General features: G+C 47.6%; 1 protein-coding gene across 1 annotated transcript in view; it reads left to right on the forward strand.

The window, feature by feature from the left end:
- The window catches only part of LOC144109686 (uncharacterized), a 166,862-nt gene that overhangs the window by 104,687 nt on the left and 38,733 nt on the right, over positions 1–23,442 (forward strand). Inside the window, exons 16-18 of the mRNA XM_077642486.1 lie at positions 1,555–1,794; positions 4,083–4,364; positions 20,122–20,308. Of these exons, the coding sequence (XP_077498612.1) occupies positions 1,555–1,794; positions 4,083–4,364; positions 20,122–20,308 (709 nt within the window). The remainder of the gene's footprint in view (positions 1–1,554; positions 1,795–4,082; positions 4,365–20,121; positions 20,309–23,442) is intronic.

Here is a 23,442-nt window from a genome sequence, read left to right on the forward strand (position 1 = left end):
CAAACGCTTGATATTGGCCAAAAAAGTTTCCTCTGTGATGGAGCACCAAGACGGTAGCGATATAAGCGCGAGCGCGTGCTAAGCACCGGCGCAATTAGCCCGAATGTAAAAGTAAATTTCATGATTAACGCATCAATTTTATTCCTTCGATAACGCAGAAACTTCCTGCGACACAACCGCGTGTGGAAGTAAGCTCGGCAGTGATTTTTTAGCGCCCGAAGGGCAGTAAATTGCAGCTATATGCAGGCGTGGCCGAAGAGCTGCCGCATCTCCGCAGTTCCCAAAGAAACGCCCGTACCCCGGCGCGCCAGTCGGCGGAAAATGGCCGCGCCGGAAAATGTCTGCGCACTTTGGTGTCTACATATATCATTTGGCATCCCAATTACGCACATCCATCTGCTTCCAAAGAATCACTGCAAAGCCGAGCAATTAGATTAATTTCCAGCGACTACTGATACTTGTCCAGTGTCACAAGGATTAAATGCCGCTTAAATTTATTATCTCTGTATGTCAGACGATGGAATTCGCGACTTTATATTATCCATAAGCTATCTAATGGTTCATCTTCTTTGCGCGAAAGCTTTCTTCGCCCCGCATGCCAGATACCATCACGTCTGGATCATCATTTCGAGATTAACGCCATCATTGTACCCACCTACAAATTGAGATATTCACTACTCCCTCTTGCCATTTCTGATTGGAGCATTTTGCCCAGAGAGGCAACTACGATCGCTGACCTCTCTGCTTTTGTTAACACGCTTGAAATTTTACCGTACTAACAACTGTGTTGGGTTGTGATAAAATATTTGTACTCGGTGCTTTTTATATGTACGGTGTTGCCTGCGGAAAAGTTGTTTTCTTGTTATTGTTGCATATTAATTCTCAAACCTTCTTTTTCGTATATGTGCGTTGTCTGTAGACTGCTGTGATTTTGATGTGCGTACATATTGTGTATGTAAAAATTTGTAAAGATGTCGTTTTGCTTACTAACCTCCCCCCCCCCCCCCCTTCGAATAATAGCCGCTTAGGGTTTTCGGGCACCTAAATAAATAGAACGGAGAAGTGCACACACACAAAAAAGTTGCTGGGGTGGGTAACATCTTGAGAACAATTTTTGTGCTTCCGTGTACTATCGGTTATGCAGTTTTCTTTATGGCTGTGGCACATCAGTCAACACTCCAGTAGTATTTTGTGCACCGCTCTTTGTTGATATTCAACAAACCTATTAGCTTGTCTTAGCTGCGAGCTGTATCGTTTGCAGCCTCGTGTTGCGGCGCGTTGACTCTCTTGCTTACCCCTTTTTGTTTAATCGTGTGAAAACTGCACACTGGCATTGGGTTTATTGGTCATTTTTTAAAAACCTGGCCTTCATATGAAAACTGAAAATAACTTTTGCCCGTGCAAAAAAAAGGACATGTGAACAGTTTTAAGTACGCGTTTTGTCCGAGTCTGCTTTTGCGTAAACTTCCAGCGTGATTCAGTATACGGAGATAAACGTTGCTTCGAACGATAATGAATGGTTCAACATGAGTAACTCACGTCCTACTCCTAAAGTTCCCCGACAGTTCGACAGCTACTGGATCGGGCTACAGAGGTCTCCGAGCGGCTCCTACGAGTGGATAAACGGCGAGCCCCTCCGGCACTTCGCCTGGCACCCTCGGACAGCCTACGATCATAGCAGGGGCACACTGCATGTCGACCGCTATTCGCTTCACGCGGGCCTGGCTGTGAGGTTTTCTCTCCAGGAACCTAAACGGAAGCTGCCATTCATTTGTCAGGCTCCGCTGCGAACAGGTTGGTTTTGCTTGATTTCTTTGCTTGGTGGCAGCAACAGTGTCACTTTGACACGCCCTGTTATTGCGGAGTTCTGGTGGGGGCAATATTTCAGGGGCAGCTTAGCTGTTGTGAAGAAAAGGCTAGACCTGACCGAAAAGTAGTAAGCCCTGTGGTAGCTTCCAGTAAGGCACTCAAGCACTTAATCACCGCTGCTGCAGGTACCCTAATCTTGCTGAGCCTGAAATCCTTGCGCGCCGTCATACAAAACTGTCGAGAGATTTGGTTATACTCGACACTTGCACAGTAGCGGACGGAGGTAAACGAAGCTCGCTACTTCCTTTTAACTCCAATTTCGCGCTCTCTAATTAAAATAGGGAGGTACAACATGCACGCCGCGGTAGTGATTGCTTGCACTGTTTCTTACACTGGCAGAGTGTATCGATATCTGCTAGGACCAACGTAATGACGCTTTAAACAAAAAAATATGCAGTACTTACACATTCCTGGTTATACGGACTATGAGCCCTTGTTTTTTTAAGTAGCAATATTGTGATGTATTGATCGAGTTTCATAAATCGCAAGCTTTGCTTATGTGTCTTTCAAGGGTGGCGTCTGCCTCGTGGGCCAGAACTTGAGGATGATGGCTTGTTTCCCGGGTGGCTTCTGCTTGGCAAGCCTACACTTGAGGATCTTTCTATATTTATATCATAGGCAGTTTGTAGCTCGAGCGCCTGCCGCTCGGGGGTTCGCACGCTCCTTGCGTTTGGCCTCGGTCAACGCTTTTTGGGAACAGAGAAGGCCTCTGCACTTCCCTTGTAGCGTCACTGCACCTTGTTCGATTGACGATGCCGTGCCATCAGTTTCTGTTCCAGGACTCAATAAGTGACGGCCGCGAGGAGTGAAAACAGCGTTATCGTCTCGCGAGTTAGGTCGTACGATTGCGACATCGGTACAAAATCTCCTTTCTCTGCGGACGCCACATGCCGAATTTTTCTTGTGATGTTTGATAGTCTATGTCTAACACTTTGACTTCAACAGGCTATTGCAACGTTGTAAAGGGCATCGGTACGTGACGGCGCCGCTCAGGAGAGTTTAACTTGGTTCGAGAGACGCTTACCGCCAGCATACGCGACGCATATCACTTTCACCTGAGCTCCGTTCGGCGTATGTGCGAAAGCTTCATGCTGATAGCCCCGACTTCTAGGCATAGGCTGGGAACCATCTTCATCAGAGAAATCTAAATTGAAATTTGCCCCCTTTGCTGAAGTTCACATCTCCAGGCAAGACAACACCAGACACCTTTAAACCAACATGGCTTCGAACGATGAGTCCCATTCCCGTCCCAGTGTCCTAGCAGGCATTGAGGAAGCAGGCGTGTAGACATCTGGAAGGTAACGATAAATTCCGCTGCTTGGAAACAAAAGCGCTTTTCGCCAGTGCTCATCTGAACTCTCCCGACTGGCGTGCACGAAAATTTAGGAATCAATATGTTATTAATCAAAAATAAGCTTTAAAGGTGCGTGTGGTGAAAACAGCCAACAATCAAGGGCTCAGCGACAATAAGAATGTTTTTGTTCTGCAGGCTTTTCCAGTCCTTTGGCAACACTTGAAAATTATTAAGACAATGACAGTCGTTCAACATTGGCTAGCAGTCGTATATGCGCGCCGGCTTCTAGATGAAATACCTTTCTCACGTCGGTGGCATACATTCTGGTTAGAAAGCACTCTCCTGCTGGTAACGTAGGGACGCTAAACTTTGCGCCGAAGCTCCGTGTGTAAATTAGTACGCGGCGTACATCGATGCCTCATTAATTTGGGACACTGGATGAAGGGGCGAATAGTGAATCCCACTTTCCAGCAATTCGAAGCCTTATGGGCGCCAAATACTCTTACCATTGAAATACGACGGCTTCTAGTTTTTCTGATAAATGGCGCGCAGTACCTTCGTAATGAAAGAAGTGCATGCTTGCTTGCTTGCTTGATGACGGCGATAATCCTTGGTTTCCGGGCCCAGTAAGTAATGGTATTTTGAAAGCCGCAATTGCGTCACGCTGCTCTCGATATAAGCAGATTCAACTTAGAGGGTCTGCTAACTTACCTCAAATGTTAGTATCAATACAAACGATAATTTGCGCATATTCGCACAAGGTGGCCGATGCGTCTATATGGTGTTTCTTTGGCCCACACTGTGAACACAGCAAGAGAATGAGTGGAATTAGTTTGTCTCCCTCGTTTTCTCTTTGCTAGAGCAAATATCTTGTCCCTAACGGCATGGACGTATGCGTATGCTTTTTTTTTTCTTTAAGGAACGCCGTGGATTAGGGTCGAGCGCAGGGACAGCGACCGCCGAGTCCTGCTCACTTGCCGCGTCTCGGCCGAAATCGTGCCAGGCAGCATCCTGTGGTACAAGGACGGCATTGCCGTGCAAGGTGACCGCACTCGGACGGCAGCGGACCTAAACACCACGCTGACCATTGAGGGAGCCACAGTAGATAGCCCCTATCTTCAGGGGTACTACTGGTGCGAAGGCATGCACATCAGCAATTTTCGTCCCGTGGAATCTAAGAAAATGCTGGTGCGATTCGAAGGTGAGCTGCTGTGAAGCAATGGACGCGGTACTTAATTTCTGCTCCTTGTTTTGAGCTTGTGCGCTTTGCCTCTTGGTTATGCTTACATGTGCCTTCGGCGTAAGCCTAACAACAGCGTGAGCATTCTCCCTCTCAGCCATTTGAATTCTTTAGAATAAGTTAAAATGATAATTAAGGATGGAATTTTATTTATGAAAACTGGAACACAACGAAAAAACAAGAGAAGGCTCAAGCAATTTTCAATACTGCACTTCAAAAGCGCTTCAGACCGAAGACGGTCTACCTTAACAGCAAGCGTGCCACACCGCAGTACCCAAAGGGAAAGAAATAATACTTTAACACACTAACATTAAGATTAGAAACAATGCTGCGCACTTAATGGTTCCTTGTTATTAATAGTTCTATGAAATTTACTTTCCTAAAAAAGGGCAATGCATGGGCTCAACAGTGTGCGCAAAAATTTTACGCATTCCATTGGCCCAACTAAATAAACTTTGGATAGACCTAATAAGATGATCCGAAATGATTGTGTAAAGTTCCTGTTACATTAGCAAAAAATTAGTCAAACAGATTCTTCACGTATCCACCCTATACAGTTAGTAATATTTTTCCAACCGTCCGAAATAGTACCACCATGCTGAAAAATCAGACAAATATGTTTCTTATAGAATAAATACCTACTTTCGAACGCAGATATGTGAAATACGTGCTATAAAAATCCCGGTCACATCAGTGTTTTTGTCTATGATAGCGCAGAGCATTAGGACATACTGAAATCTCGTGCAAAAATGAAACGTAGGTACTTGCGTTGTATCATTATCCAAAAGCGGTGAACTTCAAGTTAGACGCCGTCTTAAACATTACAGCATGGCGGGGCTAGTCTAATTTTCATTTCGTATGTGCTGTGCTTTGCGCGCAAGCTAGGAAATAACGTTCAGAAGAGCGTGTTGTCGGGCAAGTTGGCTTTGCATGATATGGAAGAAGTTAGCGCAAAACTTCGACAGAGAAAAGAAGAAACACACAAGACGACAGACAAGCGCTCCTACTACCAACTGTTTATTGGGGCGTAACACCCGGAATATATAGCCGAGCATGCAGACAGTTGGAGGCACACACGTCATACACCAGCGTTGTGACAAGGCAAAAGCGTATCCAGAAACGCACATTCAGAAGAATAAATCTGCAAGGAAGGATCACTCGCGCAGCGATCAGATAGCCTTTTGATGTGGAAGGCCTCCAGCGCAAGCCGTGCTGTAACATTGGCGCTACTGCCCAGAATCTTTGTTTTCTCAAAACGTGCCCTGCACGTGCGGTCACAGGAAGAAATATGCCGTGCAATATTAGCCGTTCTGTCGTTGTTTTCAAAATTTCTATCATGCTCCTGTAGCCGGTCATTAATGCAACGGCCAGTTTGACCTGCAAAAGAAGACCCACAAGAAAAGGGTATACTGTGCACCACCCCTGTAGCGCATTTGACATAAGAAATGCCATGTTTCTTTTTGCAGCCGCCCTCACAAACGCCAGTAATGCGTCGGCAAAGCTTTGAAAGCTTGTTGGGGGCAGAGAAGACTAAGGGCACGCGGTGCCTGCCGGCAACCTTCTTGAGGTTGTGTGACACTCGGTGAAGATATGGAACAACCACCGGCTTTGATGTCGAGAAATCGGGTCTTCTTTTTTGAGCGCCTTTTTGTTTTTGCAGGAGGGTTTCAGCGAGCGCAGAAATAACCGGACCATTGAAGCCTACCGCCAAGAGGCGGGAAAACTGATCATTGACACTCTCCTGCAGGCTTTGAGGGCACGACTTAAGAAGGGCAGACTCCAGGCAGGGTGACGCAATAGCTCTTTTCACAACTTTGGAGTGTGAAGAGACGTATCTCAACAACTGTTTGTTGGCACGGGGGGAGTACATCCAACACACCGAACCTAAGATTTAAGTCCAGGAACCTTAACTGTTAATTATCAGGTTATTCATGTGTAAAAACCAACCCTCGTCCTAATTGATTAAAAACAGTTAAAATCTGTGAAACAACCGGGTCAAGAGATGTAAAGGTCCCAGCCCTTAAAAAGATTAAAAAATCATCTACATATCTAAAAACATTTAAAACCAGACCATCACGTAAGGCAATTTCCAATGAGTGGTCGATAAAAGCTAAAAAATATCGCATAAAATTGGCGCTACCAAGAACCAATACATATACCTTTGCGCTGCAGATAAAACTGGTTGTCATGTAAGATAAAGGTAACATTCAAGTAATACTCTAAAAGCCTTAGAAAATTATCAGTTGAAATGCCGGCATTGTTCTGGAACGCCACCGCCCCCGAGCTTTCGATACACTCTCTAACAGAGGCCAACAACTCAGCACGTGGTATCGAATAAAACAAATCTTCAATGTCGATAGAAAAGGCAGAACATATCTGATCGCTGTTTTTCAAAAAATCGGCAACATCAGCTGACTTATTTACCCAGAAGGGATCATTAATAGACAGAGCTTTAAGCTTGGAAAGAAGAAATCGACTGACATGGTGTTGCCATGAACCCTTCTCACTTACAATAGTCCTAAACGGCATATCTGGTTTATGCGTTTTAGCCGCAAAAAAGACCGACAAGGAATTCTTTGAAATATTATCAACAGCATTCGCTAAAGGCGTCAGCTGAAAGCTTTTGCAAAAGTCAACAAATTTCGTTTTCACTCTTACTTTGCTTCGTTTGACAGGCAAAAAGTTTTTGCCTACCGCCTCGAGTGCTTTTCCCTTAAAGAGGTCATTAGGTAAAACAACAAATTTTCCATCTTTATCGGATTGCAGTAAACACAAATCGTAGCTTTTGAAATGGTGCACAACAGAATTCACATCCACAGAACCAGACTTACTCGCGGAATATTTAGCACACCTTTTAAGGCTGTCTACACCTTCTAGGAGGCATCGTTCCTTGTCCTCATCGTTGGCCTTTGAGGCAATATTCCTAATAATAGAAAGGAGCTCGTGAGCCGGTACCTTGGTTTGAATGCAATAAATGGGGCCTTTTTCCAAAACCGATGAAATCATTTCTGGCACAGTAGAACCACCGGCGAAGACCACACGCTCCTTGTTGTCATGGCTTCTTTTCTTACCGAATGAGGCGAGGAGACAGGCAAGATCAGCTCTCCAACGTTGTTCGCAGACATGCGAAACTAGACGCTTTAGGTCAGCTATCTTCTTTTTGGCGAACCAGTCAGGGTGCAACCTCTGGCAGACGACCCACATCCAGTCATGGTAGAGCCGGATTTTCCGCCAAAGTTCCGAACGGAGAATCTTGAAAAGGCGTTTGGCATGGCCCCACGACGGTTGAACAGGACCAACAAGGGCACTAACACAGCCAGGAATAACACCCCTCCTGAGACAGAAGGCAAACTGTCTTGCTTGACACGTTGCGATGACGGTGTGCCGTACTAGATGATCCAGAACAGAAGGATGAAGAGATCACGTTCAAAAGGATGGACCCGCTGTACAAAAAATACAGTTCAGAAGAGTGTGTTATAGGGCAAGTTGGCTTTGCATGATATAGAAGAAGTTAGCGCAAAACTTCGACAGAGACAGAGAAGAAACACACAAGACGACAGACGAGCGCTACTACTACCAACTGTTTATTGGGGCGTATCACCCGGAATATATAGCCGAGCATGCAGACAGTTGGAGGCACACATGTCATACACCAGCACCAGCGTTGTGACAAGGCAAAAGCGTATCCAGAAACGCACAATCAGAAGAATCTGCAAGGAAGGATCACTCGCGCAGCGATCAGATAGCCTTTTGATGTGGAAGGCCTCCAGCACAAGCCGTGCTGTAACATTGGCGCTCTTGCCCGATTTCTCGACATCTAAGCCGGTGGTTGTTCCATATGCTCACCGAGTGTCACACAACCGCAAGAAGGTTGCCGGCAGGCACCACGTGCCCTTAGTCTTCTCTGCCCCCAAGAAGCTTTCAAAGCTTTGCCGACGCATTACTGGCGTTTGTGAGGGTGGCTGCAAGAAGAAACATGGCATTTTTTAAGTCAAATGCGCTACAGGGGGGTGTACAGTGTACCCTTTTCTTGTGGGTCTTTTTTTGTAGGTCAAACTGGCCGTTGCATTACTGACCGGCTACGGGAGCATGATAGAAATTTAGAAAAAATTGACAGAACGGCTAATATTGTACGGCATATTTCTTCCTGTGACCACACGTGTAGGGCACGTTTTGAGAAAACTAAGATTCTGGGCAGGAGCGCCAATCTTACAGCACGGCGTGTGCTGGAGGCCTTCCACATCAAAAGGCTATCTGATCGCTGCGCGAGTGATCCTCCCTTGCAGATTTATTCTTCTGAAAGTGCGTTTCTGGATACGCTTTTGCCTTGTCACAACGCTGGTGTATGACGTGTGTGCCTCCAACTGTCTGCATGCTCGGCTATATATTCCGGGTGTTACGCCCCAATAAACAGTTGGTAGTAGTAGCGCTCGTCTGCAGTCTTGTGTGTTTCTTCTCTTTCTCTGTCGAAGTTTTGCACTAACTTCTTCCATGTCTAGGAAATAAATTACCGAGAAAATTTCTATCCTGAAAGGGCGTACATTTTTCGATAGAGTAAAGAATCCTCGGCATATTGACACAGTACAAATCTCTCCAGTGGCGCCATACCGCGGCCGCACTGTTTTTGCTGGGACTTGGCTTTCCTTGCGCATTCTAGGAGTCAGAAGATTGTCATAATCCTTGCTCGAGTGCTCTGTTGTCTTTCTCGCACAGCAAGTTTAGTTAAACCTGGTCTGTCCTTCGATAGTTTATCGGTGACATATTTGGTGGAGGTGCTGGGCCGCGTCCCATGCACTCTGACAACGAGCACACTCTTGACGCCTGTTCTCCACGCGCGGACTCAACACCCGTCCACAAGGCGAGCCGCCGTCTGCGAGGCCTACAACCGGAGTTCGGCCAACTGACAGCGCCGGTAAGGACCATGACATCCATCGGCGGCTAGACAAACGACTCAGCATTCCGGGAATGCCCCGCCTTTCGTCCTTCACACACCTTGTGGGAGTTTCGGAGTGCCGTACCCTTCTCTGGCCGGCAAGGCGCACCGTGGAGACGCAGGAAAGCGGACGCTTTCCTCCTTCCCCACGGGCGAGTCGCCATAAGGTCCGCTCGAGAGCGCTGCGCCGCCTCCTTCCTCAAAAACCGGCCGAAAGCGCGCACCGCCAGGCGCCGCCGGAGCGGTCGCTGATTAGCCGAATGTGACAACGGGCAAGTGCGCCGAGATCGGCGGCTACCGGCCGTGGCAGGAGAGAGACTTCTGCGAGCCGCGACAGCTAGAGGACGTCAGGTAGTTACCTCCCTTCTTCCCTCTTTGTTGTCGCCATCTTGCCCCGTCAGCCGCACGACCAAGCCAGACGGCAAGGGTCGCAAATCGAGATTCAAGCAGCCAGTGACTTTGGGAGAACCCAATAAGCGTTTGGGCCCCGGGCAAAGCGTCCTGTTCCGTGTTGCGTTTATTTCGCATTTCTACTGCGCCGCCGTGAGAACGGCCGCGCGTGGTTTGCGATACCGGGAGCTCGGAGTTCACGGCCTAGACCTCAAAGGAGGCTCGACGGCCTAGTAAGAACCCCCACAACCTCGGTCGCCGCCACCGTTCCACGGAGAGAGGTTCGAGGACGTCGAAGACTGGTTGACCAGCTTTGACCGAGTGGCGGGTTTCAATGAGTGCGACTGCGAGCAAGAATTGCACAACGCCTACATTGCGCTGCAGGACTCGGCCAAAACGTGGTTTGAGAACCACGAAGCTTCCTTTACCACCTGGGAGGCTTTTCATTGAGAGCTCCTAGCAACAATTACCAGCAGCGAAAGAAAAGAGAAAGCTGAAATCGCCCTGCACTCGAGATCACAGCAGCCGAACGAGAATGTCGTGATGTTCGTAGAGGACATGACGCGACTGTTCAGTCGTGCCGACCCTGCTGTGCCCGAAGCCAAAAAGGTACGCCACTTAATGCGCGGCGTAAAAGAGCAGCTGTTTGACGGACTTGTCCGCGACACGCCAAGAACAGTGTCCGACTTCACCAAGGAGGCAACGTGTATCGATTGCTCTCTGCAGGAACGGGGCGCGCATACGGACGTCAGATTACTGTAGCAGCCGCTTCCCAGTACACGTATACGTTGCTGCTCACCGAGGAACTTAGGGAGCTTGTAAGAAGCCTTGTGCGCGAGGAACTGGCGAAACTTCGCTTTGAAGCTCCACAGGTCAGCGTCGCTGCCTTAACGTACATTGTCCGCGAACAAATCCAACGAGTTGTGCAGCCACCCCTAGTTCCACACCCGGCGCCATCCGTTAGGACGTACAGCGACGCGCTACGAAATCCCGGGCCAGCGATGCGAGCCTTTTACCCCGTCACTCCTGTGGCACCTCTGCAGTACCCAATCGCAACAGTACCCTCCGTGCAGCAGGAGTCCAGGCCCCCCATGAGCAAAACGCACGTATGGCGCACGCCAAACAATCGGCCCCTGTGTTACTACTGCGGGAAGCCCAGCCACATTCTTCGCCACTGCCACTACAGCCGGATGGGTTTAAGGGGGTTTTCACCTGACGCACCTCGACCGCGCTACGGTGAATGACCAAGGGATGTCGAGCAGTACTTGGCTGATAACGTGCAGTCCTCGACCTCGCAGCCACGCCAGTCCCGATCGCCATCCCCAAGGCGGTTCTCTTCGCCCGGCCGCCCATCGTCCTCTGGCCAGTTCAGAGGTACATCCCAACGTCGGGAAAACTGAAGACGGCGTCCTCCGGGGGTAAAGCCGCCGCGACTGGACAGAGTCAAGAGCCTCCACCCGACGATTCGCCGTGACGCTCCGAGCGACGACGACCTGACCCGACGACCTCGACGACGTGCTGCGACCGACTGGTTTCCGCCGAAATTCCGGTATAATAATAATAATCATAATATACCTTCTATGATCAAATTCCGGTATCCGCCGACAACTACGACGTTACCGCACTCGTGGATATCGGCGCCGGTTTTTCTGTAATAAGCAGACGGTTAGCCACAGCCCTGAGGAAGTTTCTGACCCCTTGGTCTGGGCCGCACATCCGGACAGCTGGTGGCCATGTGGTAACTCCGATCAGTGTCATCACTTCGCGAATCCAGATCCGCGGTGTTAACTTTCTCTGGTTGTTTTGCTGTGTTACCCGAGTGCTCCAAGGACCTCATACTCGGTTTGTATTTCCTTCAGGAGTACGGTGCCATTATAAACCTTCAGGAACTAATCGTGTAGTTTTCCACCCAAGGCCCTGTCGACGACGATACCGAACCACGCAGGCCTTAGTTGTGCGTCTGTTACGACCACGTATTGATCCCTTTAAGAGCCAGCATGTTTGTTAACGTAGAGTGCGATAACAGCCCCAGCACTCGTGGCATCGCTGAAACCAACATCTCGCTGCTCCTGCGTAGGCAAGTCTTTGTAGCTCGCTGAATTATTGAATTGAACGGAGGACGAACCGAGCTTTTGGTGACCAATTTCGGTTCTGAACCTCAGTGTTTGCCTGGCAAAACAGCTATTGCGTATTTCGAAGAACTTAGCGAATTCGCTGGAACGCACGCGTTGTCCGAAATCTCGGTATCCGTGGAGACACCGACCACTGCCATAAAAACCGACGTGAACCCGAACCTCCCGTCTAATCAGAAACGTTGTCTGGAGAGCATTATCAAATCTTTCCGCAACTGTTTCGCCTCGACCTCCAAGGTTAGGCAGACTTCGCTCACAAAGCACCGCATTATAGTTGATGCAAACCAGCGACCGTTATGCCAGCCGCCTTATCAGATCTCTTCGAAGGAACGTGATGCCATTCGCCGACAAGTTCAAGAAATACTCCAAGACGACGTGATAGAGCCGTCGACGAGCCCGTGAGCATCGCCTGTTTTTCTAGTGGCAAAGAAAGACGGAACCTTACGGTTCTGTGTTGATTAGAGACGTCTAAACAAAGCCACCAATAAAGACGTTTATCCTCTGCCACGCATTGATGACTCCCTGACCGGCTACGCAACGCCACGTACTTCTCGTCGCTCGATTTACGCAGTGGCTATTGGCAAATCGAGGAGAACGAACGCGACCGGGAAGAGACCTACATTATTACACCGGATGGTCTGTACGAATTCCGGGTGCTCTCTTTCGGCCTGTGCTCTGCTCCTGCCACCTTTCAGCGCATGAAGGACACCGTGCTTGCCAATCTAAAATGGCAGTCCTGCCTTGTTTATGTGGATGACGTAGTCATCTTCTCCGCCACGTTCGAAGAGCACCTAGGGCGCCTGCGCGCTGTGGTCGCGGCAATTCGTTCGGCCGGTCTTTCCCTCAAGCCCGAAAAGTGTTGCTTCGCTTTCCAGGAATTGAAGTTTCTCGGCCACATCGCAAGCGCTAAGGTAGTCAGCCCTGACCCCGATAAGACAGCCGCCGTCGCTGTTTTTTCCGTGCCAACCGATAAGCGAAGTGTGAGCCGATTTCTGGGTCTCTGGGCCAATTATCGGCGTTTAGTGCCGAACTTCTTCCAGATTGCTGAGCCCCTCACCCGTGTCACGAAAGATGCCGAACCGTAATTCTGGGGCCAGGAGCAACAACAGGCCTTCGAAGACCTTCGCACTCGTCTTTAAAGTACGCCCATCCTTGTCCACTTCGACGATTCAGCCGAAACTGAACTGCACACAGACGCCAGCAACATCGGCCTCGGTGCGGTCCTTGTGCAGTGGCAAGATGGTCTCGAGCGTGTCATCGCATACCGAAGCGGTACCTCGTCACACTCTGAGGCGAACTATTCCATCAGTGAAAAAAAAATGCCTGGAAATTGTGGGCGCAGTGACCAAATTTCGCCCGTATTTATATGGCCGCCGTTTTAGACTCGTCAGTGATCACCATTCGCTGTGGTGGCTGCGAACCTCAAGGGTCCCCGGGGACGGCTTGCATGCTGTAGCCTGCGCCTTTAAGAGTTCGGTGTCACTATGGTTTATAAGTCCGGTAGGAAGCAGAGTGATGCCGACTGTCTGTCTCGTGCTCCTATCGAGGACAACCGAGCTGATCCCGACGCCGATTCTGTCTTCCTCGGCGCCATTTCGGCGTTCACCTCGGCTCGTATGCAGGAGGTTATGCGCCTAACGGCCAAAAGTCACCTCAAAACAGCCGCTTACCACCCGCAAACGATCGGATTCACTGAAAAGCTCAACAAGACTATCGCCGACATGATTGCCATGTATGTTGACACCGACCACCGGAACCGGGACGCCATAATCCCTTACGTCGCATTTGCTTTTATACTGCTCTACAAGAAATGGCGCGCTTCACTCCATTTCTTTCAGTGCATAGTCGGGAAGCCACAACCATGCTTGACGCCATGTTGCTTCCTACTAGTAGTACGTCACTTGTTATGTTTGCTGCCCAATTCGTTCGTCATGCCGAGGCCGCCCGCCAACTCACCCGACAGCGCATCCGGCACCAGCAAGCCCACGACGCTCGCCGCTATAACCTCCGCCACAGAGCTGTTAGTTACCAACCCGGCGATCAAGTCTAGGTTTGGAGCCCAATCCGCATGCGTGGGCGCCCCGAAAAGCTTCTGCGCCGATATATTGGCGCTAACGAGGTACTCCGCCAAGGCAGTGAGGTCAACTATCAAGTTCTGCCCCAGGAAACAGTTCGCTCCTCTAGAGGCCCGACATCCGAAGTTGTCCATGTCGCACGGATGCAGCCGTACTATGCCCGCTAGCGCTTCAGGCATGTCTACACCAGCCGCCAGACACATGCGACATCCCTTCTCTTCCTGCTTCTCATTTCTGGGGCACCGAGTCTTTGCACTTCAGAGAGGGGGAGTAATGCCACAGTATCATTCTCTCCAGTGGCGCCATACCGCAGCCGAGCTGTTTTAGCTGGTACTTGCCATGCCTTGCGCATTCTAGGTGCTAGAGGATTGTTATCTTCCTCGCTCGAGCGCTCTGCTGTCTTTCTCGCCCAGGAAGTGTAGTTAAACCTGGTCTGTGCTTCGACCGTTTATCGTTGACAATATTGTTAAATTTTCTCAAGAAATGTTTCGCGGCAACTCATTACATGAGAGGAAAATACTCCGCTCAAGGATAAAACAGCGCGCGAGTTCTTGATAGTCCATGGCGTATTTAGCTAAAAACAAAGAATACTGGCTTGAAGCCTTGCGATTCGGCACTTTCTGCTGTCTCATTTCCGCGTTAAACTTTTATTTACCCTCAGTACCGCACGCCGCAATCTTCGCATGTCTGTGGCTGTGACCAGAACTGTTTTTAAGAGCGTGAGCTCTTATTCGTCACGCTTCTCGATTTCTTGAGGTCTGCTACCATCTCCCTTCGGCAGGAAGTTTTCCAGATGGCGGCCCCCATAGTAAATCGATATAGGAAAAAAATTGGAAATTGATTGGAGACGTCTTTATTATATCGAATCGGTGATTGAGTGGTGAGGTCACTGATTTTGTGACGTCATAAATAACTAGTCACTTGACTATGTTTAATCGATTATAGCTCAGTAATTATTGAGGTAATCGTAAAACGAATTAGATGTTTGGAATCCGCTTGAACAGCAGTACATGTTAGACGCCATTATTAACTAACGAACGTAATAATTAGATAAGGTTAGGCGTCGATTTATTTAATTTTAAATAATTAACCGATGATGTCACGATATAACTAATGGCATACTAATAACAAGCTCGATGAGTAGAACATGTTAGACACCAATATTTCCTAATTAATTTAATATTTAGTTATGGTTAGGCTTAGGATGGCAGCCTTTACGTCAGCACTCGGCAGCTCACAGTTTTATACCTCATGGCGGCAGGGCACCTACCACCTTGAGGTAAGGAAAAATGACCCTCCAAAGAGTCGAAACACTCTTTCGGCCCAAATTGGTCAAAAATATCCGACCTCGAGGCGTTAAGCACCCGCTCACCATGAGGTATGGAAAAGTAGCCTAATCACGTGGTGATACATCGCATGGACGTTAGGTTGTGCTGCCAAACAGCTAACGCTCGTTACTTCCACGCCTTCCATACGGTGGCGGCACATTTTTTCACGGCAGCTGTGACAGGGGCCGAATCTATAAAACTTTCCTTAATTAAGAGTGCAATACTACTGTTTGGCGCTGGAGGGCTCGCCAGTGAGTGAAACCATAGAAAAGGCTACTCGGTTATTATCGCTGATGATTAAAGCAGTCGCCATTCGCATGATTTTCGAACTCAACTCCAGAACAATGTGTGTGTGCGCGCTTCTGTGTGCTGCGGCCGCAAATTGTAAGCAAGTGAAATTTTCTTTTGCACGATGAAACAACGTTTCATCTGTGGCCTCCACGTGATTTTTGCTTTGAGGAACCATTCATACCAGGAGCGGTGCGTCTCTCTCACGCGGCGACCTTCCCTTGGTATGGCCAGATACCGATCGTCTAGCAAAGCGCGCGTCTCCACGCGTTACGACCTGTAGGCGTCCTTATTCTGTTTTGCTGTGTCGAGACTCTGCGGAATTTCGACTCGTAGTTAACACGTGCTCGTAGGCATCGCACATCTGCCCGTTGTTTCCACCGAATGACTCCTCAGCAAGACTGCTTATGTCAAGACGAAGACAGCTTAAACATTGAGGCAACACTATCTTTAAGAATTAGTTTTCAATGCTACATGTATGCCATAAAATTGGCATGCATAAGTATTTAAATTGCGTTAATAAACAGTACGGTTTTGGAGTACCGCTCAAGCACGTGATTTATACAGGGAGTTTCACCTAAGACTTTACATAAGGGTCATTCCACGCCAAACGTCCGAGACATTGCGCTCGACCATTTCCAATTTGTTCGAAAAAATTCATGTAAAGTTACCCTAAGCATTATCAAAGCCTGAAATATTTTTGCCGAGAAACAGTTTGAATATTTAGAAAAATCGAGAAACCAGGCAATGCTCAATAACTGATAAATCATTCAAATTTTTAGAAAACACTTCACAATTTGTTTCTTTGATATTTGCACAGATTCTGGTTTTTGATATAATTCGGAAAATGCGGCTTTATACGCCATAAACATGTTTAAAAAATCGAAGAATATTATGAAAATTTACTATTTTTGTCGTTTGTTTTAAACATACAGTTGCTATCGGAAATTCGGAAATAGGCATTTTGTTTTCCTAGATGTCTAGTACTAACAACAAATATTACAGGGGATGAAACAGCGTACATCAAGGAAAAACATATACTAAAGTTAATAATAATAATAATTGGTTTTTGGGGAAAGGAAATGGCGCAGTATCTGTCTCATATATCGTTGGACACCTGAACCGCGCCGTAAGGGAAGGGATAAGGGAGGGAGTGAAAGAGGAAAGGAAGAAGGAGGTGCCGTAGTGGAGGGCTCCGGAATAATTTCGACCACCTGGGGATCTTTATCGTGCACTGACATCGCACAGCACACGGGCGCCTTAGCGTTTTTCCTCCATAAAAACGCACCGCGGCGGCTGCGTTTTTATGGAGGAAAAACTCTAAGGCGCCCGTGTGCTGTGCGATGTCAGTGCACGATAAAGATCCCCAGGTGGTAGAAATTATTCCGGAGCCCTCCACTACGGCACCTCCTTCTTCCTTTCCTCTTTCACTCCCTCCCTTATCCCTTCCCTTACGGCGCGGTTCAGGTGTCCAACGATATATGAGACAGATACTGCAAAAAGTGCGTTTTAGCCAAAAACGCTCCTTAATTTCACCCTGAGGTGGTCAAATCAAAATTACAGACAGTAGCGGGTTACGTAAAACAGTTTATTGCCTTTCATTTTATAAGTTTTTATCGAGGTTGTTTTTGTTTAAAGCGAGAAATTTTTTTTGTTCTTAAATTGAGCTCGCGCGCCGCAAGTTGCGTCGTTCCTTAACGCCTCTTCACTGCAGTGCACGACACCTGGAATGGCACGACACTAATGGCCAGAAAACTTGAGTTTGCCGTCGTTTGCTGTCGTGCATTTTTGAGGCTGTGGCTAAAGAAGATGTCGCCTGACATGCGGCGGATGGTATGCAATAAACGAGATCGTTTTCGCTTTCAATGTTCGGACAGACCCGCTTTGGTGCGGGGCGGCCAAGAGAAGAAAAACAGGGGCATTGAACGTGCTGTCTCGCATGGACCACGAGGAGGTATGACCAGCTGGCATGGCAGGAGTATCACAAGTGCTTTACTTATATCAGAAAAGACTGCGGACAGCGCGCGCCTTGAAGCGCACGTGAACGAGCGAAGTGCACACCGCTGCGGCGAGTAACGCGAGACGCGCTGGCGGGGAACGCGGCCCGCTCGCGCTTAGGTGCATCGCCCGCATGAAAATGGTTCGCCAGCATAGTGGCTCGTCTAGAGCTCTCGCTGGAGTATTAATGCAGAAATTGCACTGCTTAAATCAAATACAACAGACACATGACATCGGAAACAACCGGGCATGAGTCTCTGACGGTCACAAGGTTAAGGTACCACGTGGTGCTGCTGCGTCGCGGATTGTTTCAACACCGGATCGTTCTGAACATTTCCACATCGACCTGTCACAAGCTCTTATGCTGCTGATTACGCCTGTCATAGTGCTGACAAAAATAACTGTGACTTGGGCATATGCCGATCCGGCAGCGTTAAGAAAATCATTTCCCACGAATTGTAGTTCTTGGGAGTAGTTCGACTACTCAGCGTTCCCACGCTTGCCTGCAGTGCAAACTTCACTTAAGAACAAGAACTTTACATTTCATATGGCCACAGTGTCAGCAGTGTCGTGCATACGGTGAGAGGTGTTAAGAAACCGCGCAACTTGCGGCGCGAGAGCTCAACTTCAAAAATTATTTTCTCTCTCTAAACAAAAATTTCCTCGACAAGACTTTCAGAAATAAAAGGCAATAAATTGATCTACATAACCCGCTATTGTTTTTATTTTACTTGGACCAGTTCAGGGCAAAATTAACGAGTGTTTTTTGCTCAAAACGCACTTTTTGAACTTTAGTATTTTTTTTTACTTCGATCTACGTGCTTTCATGACCTTTTATGTTTGTTATAGGTAGTAGACATCTAGAGAAACAAAAATGGCTATTTCCGTATTTGCTAGTGCAATTATAGATATAAAACAAAAAAAAACGACAAAAATGGTACACTTTCATAGTTTTTTCGATTTCTTTAAAATACTTGTGCAGAATAAAGCTGCATGCTCCGAAATATATTCAAAGCCGGAATATGTGCAAATGTCAAAGTAATTGTGAATTGTTTCTAAGAATTTGAATATTTTATTATATTTTGAGCAGTGCATGGTTTCTCGCCTTTTCTAAATATTCAAACTGCCCTCACCTCGCGAATAATTTTTTTCGGCAAAATGATTTGAGGCTTTGATTACGCACATTAGGACAACTTTCCATGAATTTTATCGAACAAATTGGAGATCGTCGAGTGCAACGTCTTTGACGTTTGGCGTGGTATGACCCATGATATTTTTTTTAATAATGGGATTTTTAGTTTGGAAGAGCGCTTTTTTCGACATAGCATTGTCAGCGGTGTAGTACATGAGAATAAAGGTAAGACGCGCTAACTCACAGGCTGGTTAACTAATATTCAATATAGTTAACTATTAACTGTTACTGTTAGGCTCCTTCATTATTAAGAGGCGTGTAGCCCACCGTATGTATTGTCCACAACTTTTTTAGAATTTAAAAAACTCACCTTCGGCGTTGTGGCCTAACCAATTTCTGTTGCATCGAACCAAAATGCCTGCGCTTTCGAGATGCTTGCCTGAAAAGCGGCCTCTCCAGTGCACATAATTATTCGAAATAGCCATAATTTGTTTGGCCACAGCACTGACTGTAACCTCATTTTCAAAATTCTGGAAAGTTATATGGGTGTTACTTTCGGTGGGCTATGCGCCTCTGAATAATTAAGCACCCTAACAGTAATAGGTAAAAAACTAAATGTATTGAGCATAATTTAACCAGCCTGCTAGTTAGCACGTATAGCTGTATGCTGATTTAATACCGCTGACAACGCTAAGCCAACAAAAGCGCTGTTCTAACTCAAAAGGCCTATTTTTAAAAAAATGTGTAAATTCTTTGGCGAAACACCCTGTATGTGATGAGACATGACTAATGTAACGACGGAAACCTCAGCCAAGTATGTAAGTGGCTTTCCATTAAAGCCTTTACCTAGCGACCGATGAAAGAACTCGTTGTGCCGTCAGGATGCATACCCCGAAAGCGCACAGTTAGCCGGCGAGGTGCTGCTCTACCGTTTCTCAATGAGTCTGTTCAAAGCACAGCTCCTACGCGCTGTTACGGTTGGTCGCAACTCGAAATGGGTGGCGCGAAGCATTACGCGGAAAGCGCCGCTGTTCGTTTGTTTGTTGAAGATGATAAACGGCATGAAGAAATGGGAACGTGCACGGGAACTCAAGGTTAAAAACGTTCAAACCCTGAGAAATAGAGAGCTACTCTCTTGGTAGTCGACTTCTACATTTACGAAATTAGATCATTTTAAGGTTAAATTACATGTGCAGCATCAGTAGTGTTGGGTATACATGGTCATAGAAGAGTTTGAAAAAATTTCAACCAGTGCTGAAGGCATACTTTCATGAATACGCGAGAAATAATCGTTGCCCAGCCGTGGCATAATCGAAGTTCAGAGAACTTTTTCGGGTTATGTAACAGCTAAAATTCGAGAGGTTTAAATGCATGTCTTGGTGAAGATATTGGCCAATAAGTGTTCGTATCTGATGAGGGTGTTTGCGTGCGATTTCTTCCAGGCATCAAGACTTACGCATGTACCATGGAACTAGACGGGAAAAATCCATTGCTTTACGACGCCAGTTCATCAATGGCTCTCCTATTTGCTTCCCAGTTCAGGAAAGATTTTTTCTACGCCACTAGGGAACCAATATTCAATGGCTATCATATGTACGAACTGAGAGTAATGGACGTCGTTGATGGGAAGTAAGTACCGCTTGATTTTCTCTCTCACCTAGAGCACGAGCGCTTACGGGCGGTCGTTGTGTGATTGCCCTCATACACACAGCAGAGCGCTTTCGAGAAAAAGAAAGGCAAGGGTTCCCTCTCCAACGGCGTGAAACACTTTCGTAAGCTGCTAGCTAAACTTTTGTCCTCGTCCTTCTGGCGTTATGCTGGCGAAAGGGCCGTACTAGATGCTGTCAGTGGCATGCACGACGTCGCTGAGGGCCTTGGTCTGAATGCTGCCTCGAACGAAGAACCTCGTGGTTGGTTTATGTGAGGAAAAGCTAGATAAATGAAGATGTTTTTCAGGAATATCAGAGCTGCTTTTCTTATCGAAATGCGGACACCAATTCTTAAATGTGATTTTAATTGGCAGTTAAGACCTAGTGGGAGTTTTCAGTTACCAGCAAGCGGTGGTAGCGCTAGTACCTGTGCAGTCGAAAGCCAGGCTTAGAATGGTTGCAGAGGCGTAGTGTGGAAAATTTTCACGCTTAAGAATAAGTGCTCTACATATGAAGAGAAGTCACATATCTAAACGAGCTCCCTCGAGCTCACTACGACAGCTGCTAAGCAACCTTATGCCCCATAAATCTGACATGGACCAATGATGTGTAAAACGCGCGCCTACTTGTGAGAAGAATCGGCGCGATATCAGATGACACCGGTCGACATGGAACACATCTTTGCGAGCGGAAACAGAAATTAACTGCGCATCAAAAAGAAAAAATAATACGATTGATCAGTTGGGATAATGCAGAGGAAATGCCATAGCATGCTTATTTCACTCGCCAATCTATTTTAGCTTTGATTCTATTAACATTCCCACTATGCACGTACGCAAAATGTGCCACATTGTTACATCGCGGCACGACCTTATGCTACTACCTGCACAGCTCCACAGCGATTAAGCAATGTTCTATTGCCCCGGCAGGTGGCTGTTTCAAACACAGACACCGGCGAGGCTTGTGACACCCAGGCTGCTCTTCCAGAGCAATGCTAAAAGGAATAGCTCCCACAAGCTTCATTTTTTTCCTCTACGCTGTGTATTTTGAACGCAGGCTTGTTATTGTCTCAGTCATTTTCTTCCTAGTCATTTTCAATTTTTCGCAGTCACTCATAGTCCGCCGGCTCCCTTTTCTGCCCTAAAAGTGGACAAGGTGGGGAACACAGAGGCAGGAGTAGAGAGGGACGGTTGAGATTCAGCCGCGACGAAACAGCAAGACGGCAAACTACGGAGGGAACTTATCCTGATTGCTACTACTGTAGCTAGACTATGCTTTGCGATCAAAAAATTTCGCAGAGGAATTTTTGGGGAGCTCTTTTGAAACCCAGGTAATAATATTTCTCACTAAAGTTTCACTGCGGAACCTACAAAATGCTCTAAACTGGTTGAACCACTGAGCCAGTGTGCAGTCTGTAGTGAGATATTGTGACGTAGTGGTGACGGCAGTCGAAGCAGCGATGAAGACGGACAAAAGGTCTTCTAAAAGAAAATTCTTTATTGGGCTGACTTGCACCCAAAATGGACTGAATCAATCGGCGGCGGCGAAGCGACAAGCGTGCTCGGCGGTCGTCGAACAGAATGCCCGCCGCTGTCGGCCGTGCTCAATTTAAAGCTGATAGCGAACTTTCGAGATAAAGCGTGCAATGTTGCTAGAACATTCCGGAACAACGTAAAATCACCTCTGCCTGGCTGCGACAAATCGAGATAAATCCAGTCGCGTCTTGCGTCCCAAACAAAGCGATAAAGTTGTATGGCGGCAGATTTGAAGAATGAACAAACACTGCAAATGTTCGCGGCATCACTCCCCTCTCAAAGCAGCATCGACCCGATGCATTAAAACAAATAATGCGACTAGTAACAGATAAAACGGATCTTGCAAAAATAGAGTATGGAAATGCAGCGTCATTTAGCGCTCATAATACGGCTTCAGACAGACAACTTCTGGTCGTACGCGGCGTCGCTGGAATGCAGTCATTGCGTCAGGGATGACTTCATAATCCAGTTCACCTAGCCGACGAAGGACCTTGTACTGGCCGATATAGCGGCGCAAAAGCTTTTCACTCAATCCACGGCGGCGAATGGGCGTCAAAACCCAGACTTGGCTTGTATTCCGCGTTGCGTCTTCGTAGCTTGTAGCGTCTGACGTCGGACCTCTGCTGATTTTTATCCGTAATCGGGCAAGCCTTCGAGCTTGTTCTGCGCTTTGAAGGTAGGCGGGAAAGTCGACGTTCTCTTCTTCTGTAACGTTGGGCAGCATGGCGTCTAGCGTGGTCGTGGCCTCCCTGCCATGGACGAGCCTAAAAGGCGTCATCTGTGTGGTCTCCGGCACTGCGGTGTTGTAGGCAAAGACGACGTAAGGCAGGATGACATCCCAGGTTTTGTGTTCGGCATCGACATACAAGGCGAGCATATCGGCGATGGTTTTGTTCAGGCGCTCGGTCAGTGCGTTGGTCTGCAGCTGTCCTCCGGTTTCTGGTTTTGCTGTAGCGCAGGATGGCTTGCGTGAGTTCCGCCGTAAATGCTGTTCCTCTGTCCGTGATGAGCACATCGGGGGCACCGTGTCGAAGAAGAATGCACTCCACGAAAAATTTGGCGACTTCTGCTGCTGTTTCGATCGGTAGGGCTTTCGCATCGGCGTAGCGGGTCAGGTAGTCGGTCGCTATGATGACCCACTTATTTCCAGATGTTGACGTTGGAAAAGTGCCAAGCAAGTCCATGCCGATCTGCTGAAAGGGCCTTGAGGGAGGTTCAATGGGGTTCAGAAATCCTGCTGGTCGTGTGGGAGGAGTCTTTCGTCGCTGACAATCTCGGCAGGTTTTCACATAATGTGCGACATCGTCAGACAGTCGGGGCCAGTAATACTTGTCTTGAATGCGTCGGAGGGTGCGAGTAGACCCGAGATGTCCAACTGTCGGCTCGTCGTGTGAATTGTGTAGAACTTTTTCGCGGAGACAAGCAGGCACAACAAGGAGGTAGGCTGTTTTGCTCGCTGCAAAGTTCTTCTTCACAAGGACCTCATTCTGCACACAGAAGGAAGACAGTACTCGCTTGAATGAAGCGGGGGGTGAAGAAACCTTGCCTTCCAGGCACTCGATGAGGCGTTTTAGGCAGG

This window comes from Amblyomma americanum, chromosome 11 (genome assembly GCF_052857255.1).
Source record: "Amblyomma americanum isolate KBUSLIRL-KWMA chromosome 11, ASM5285725v1, whole genome shotgun sequence".
Lineage (NCBI taxonomy): Eukaryota > Metazoa > Arthropoda > Arachnida > Ixodida > Ixodidae > Amblyomma > Amblyomma americanum.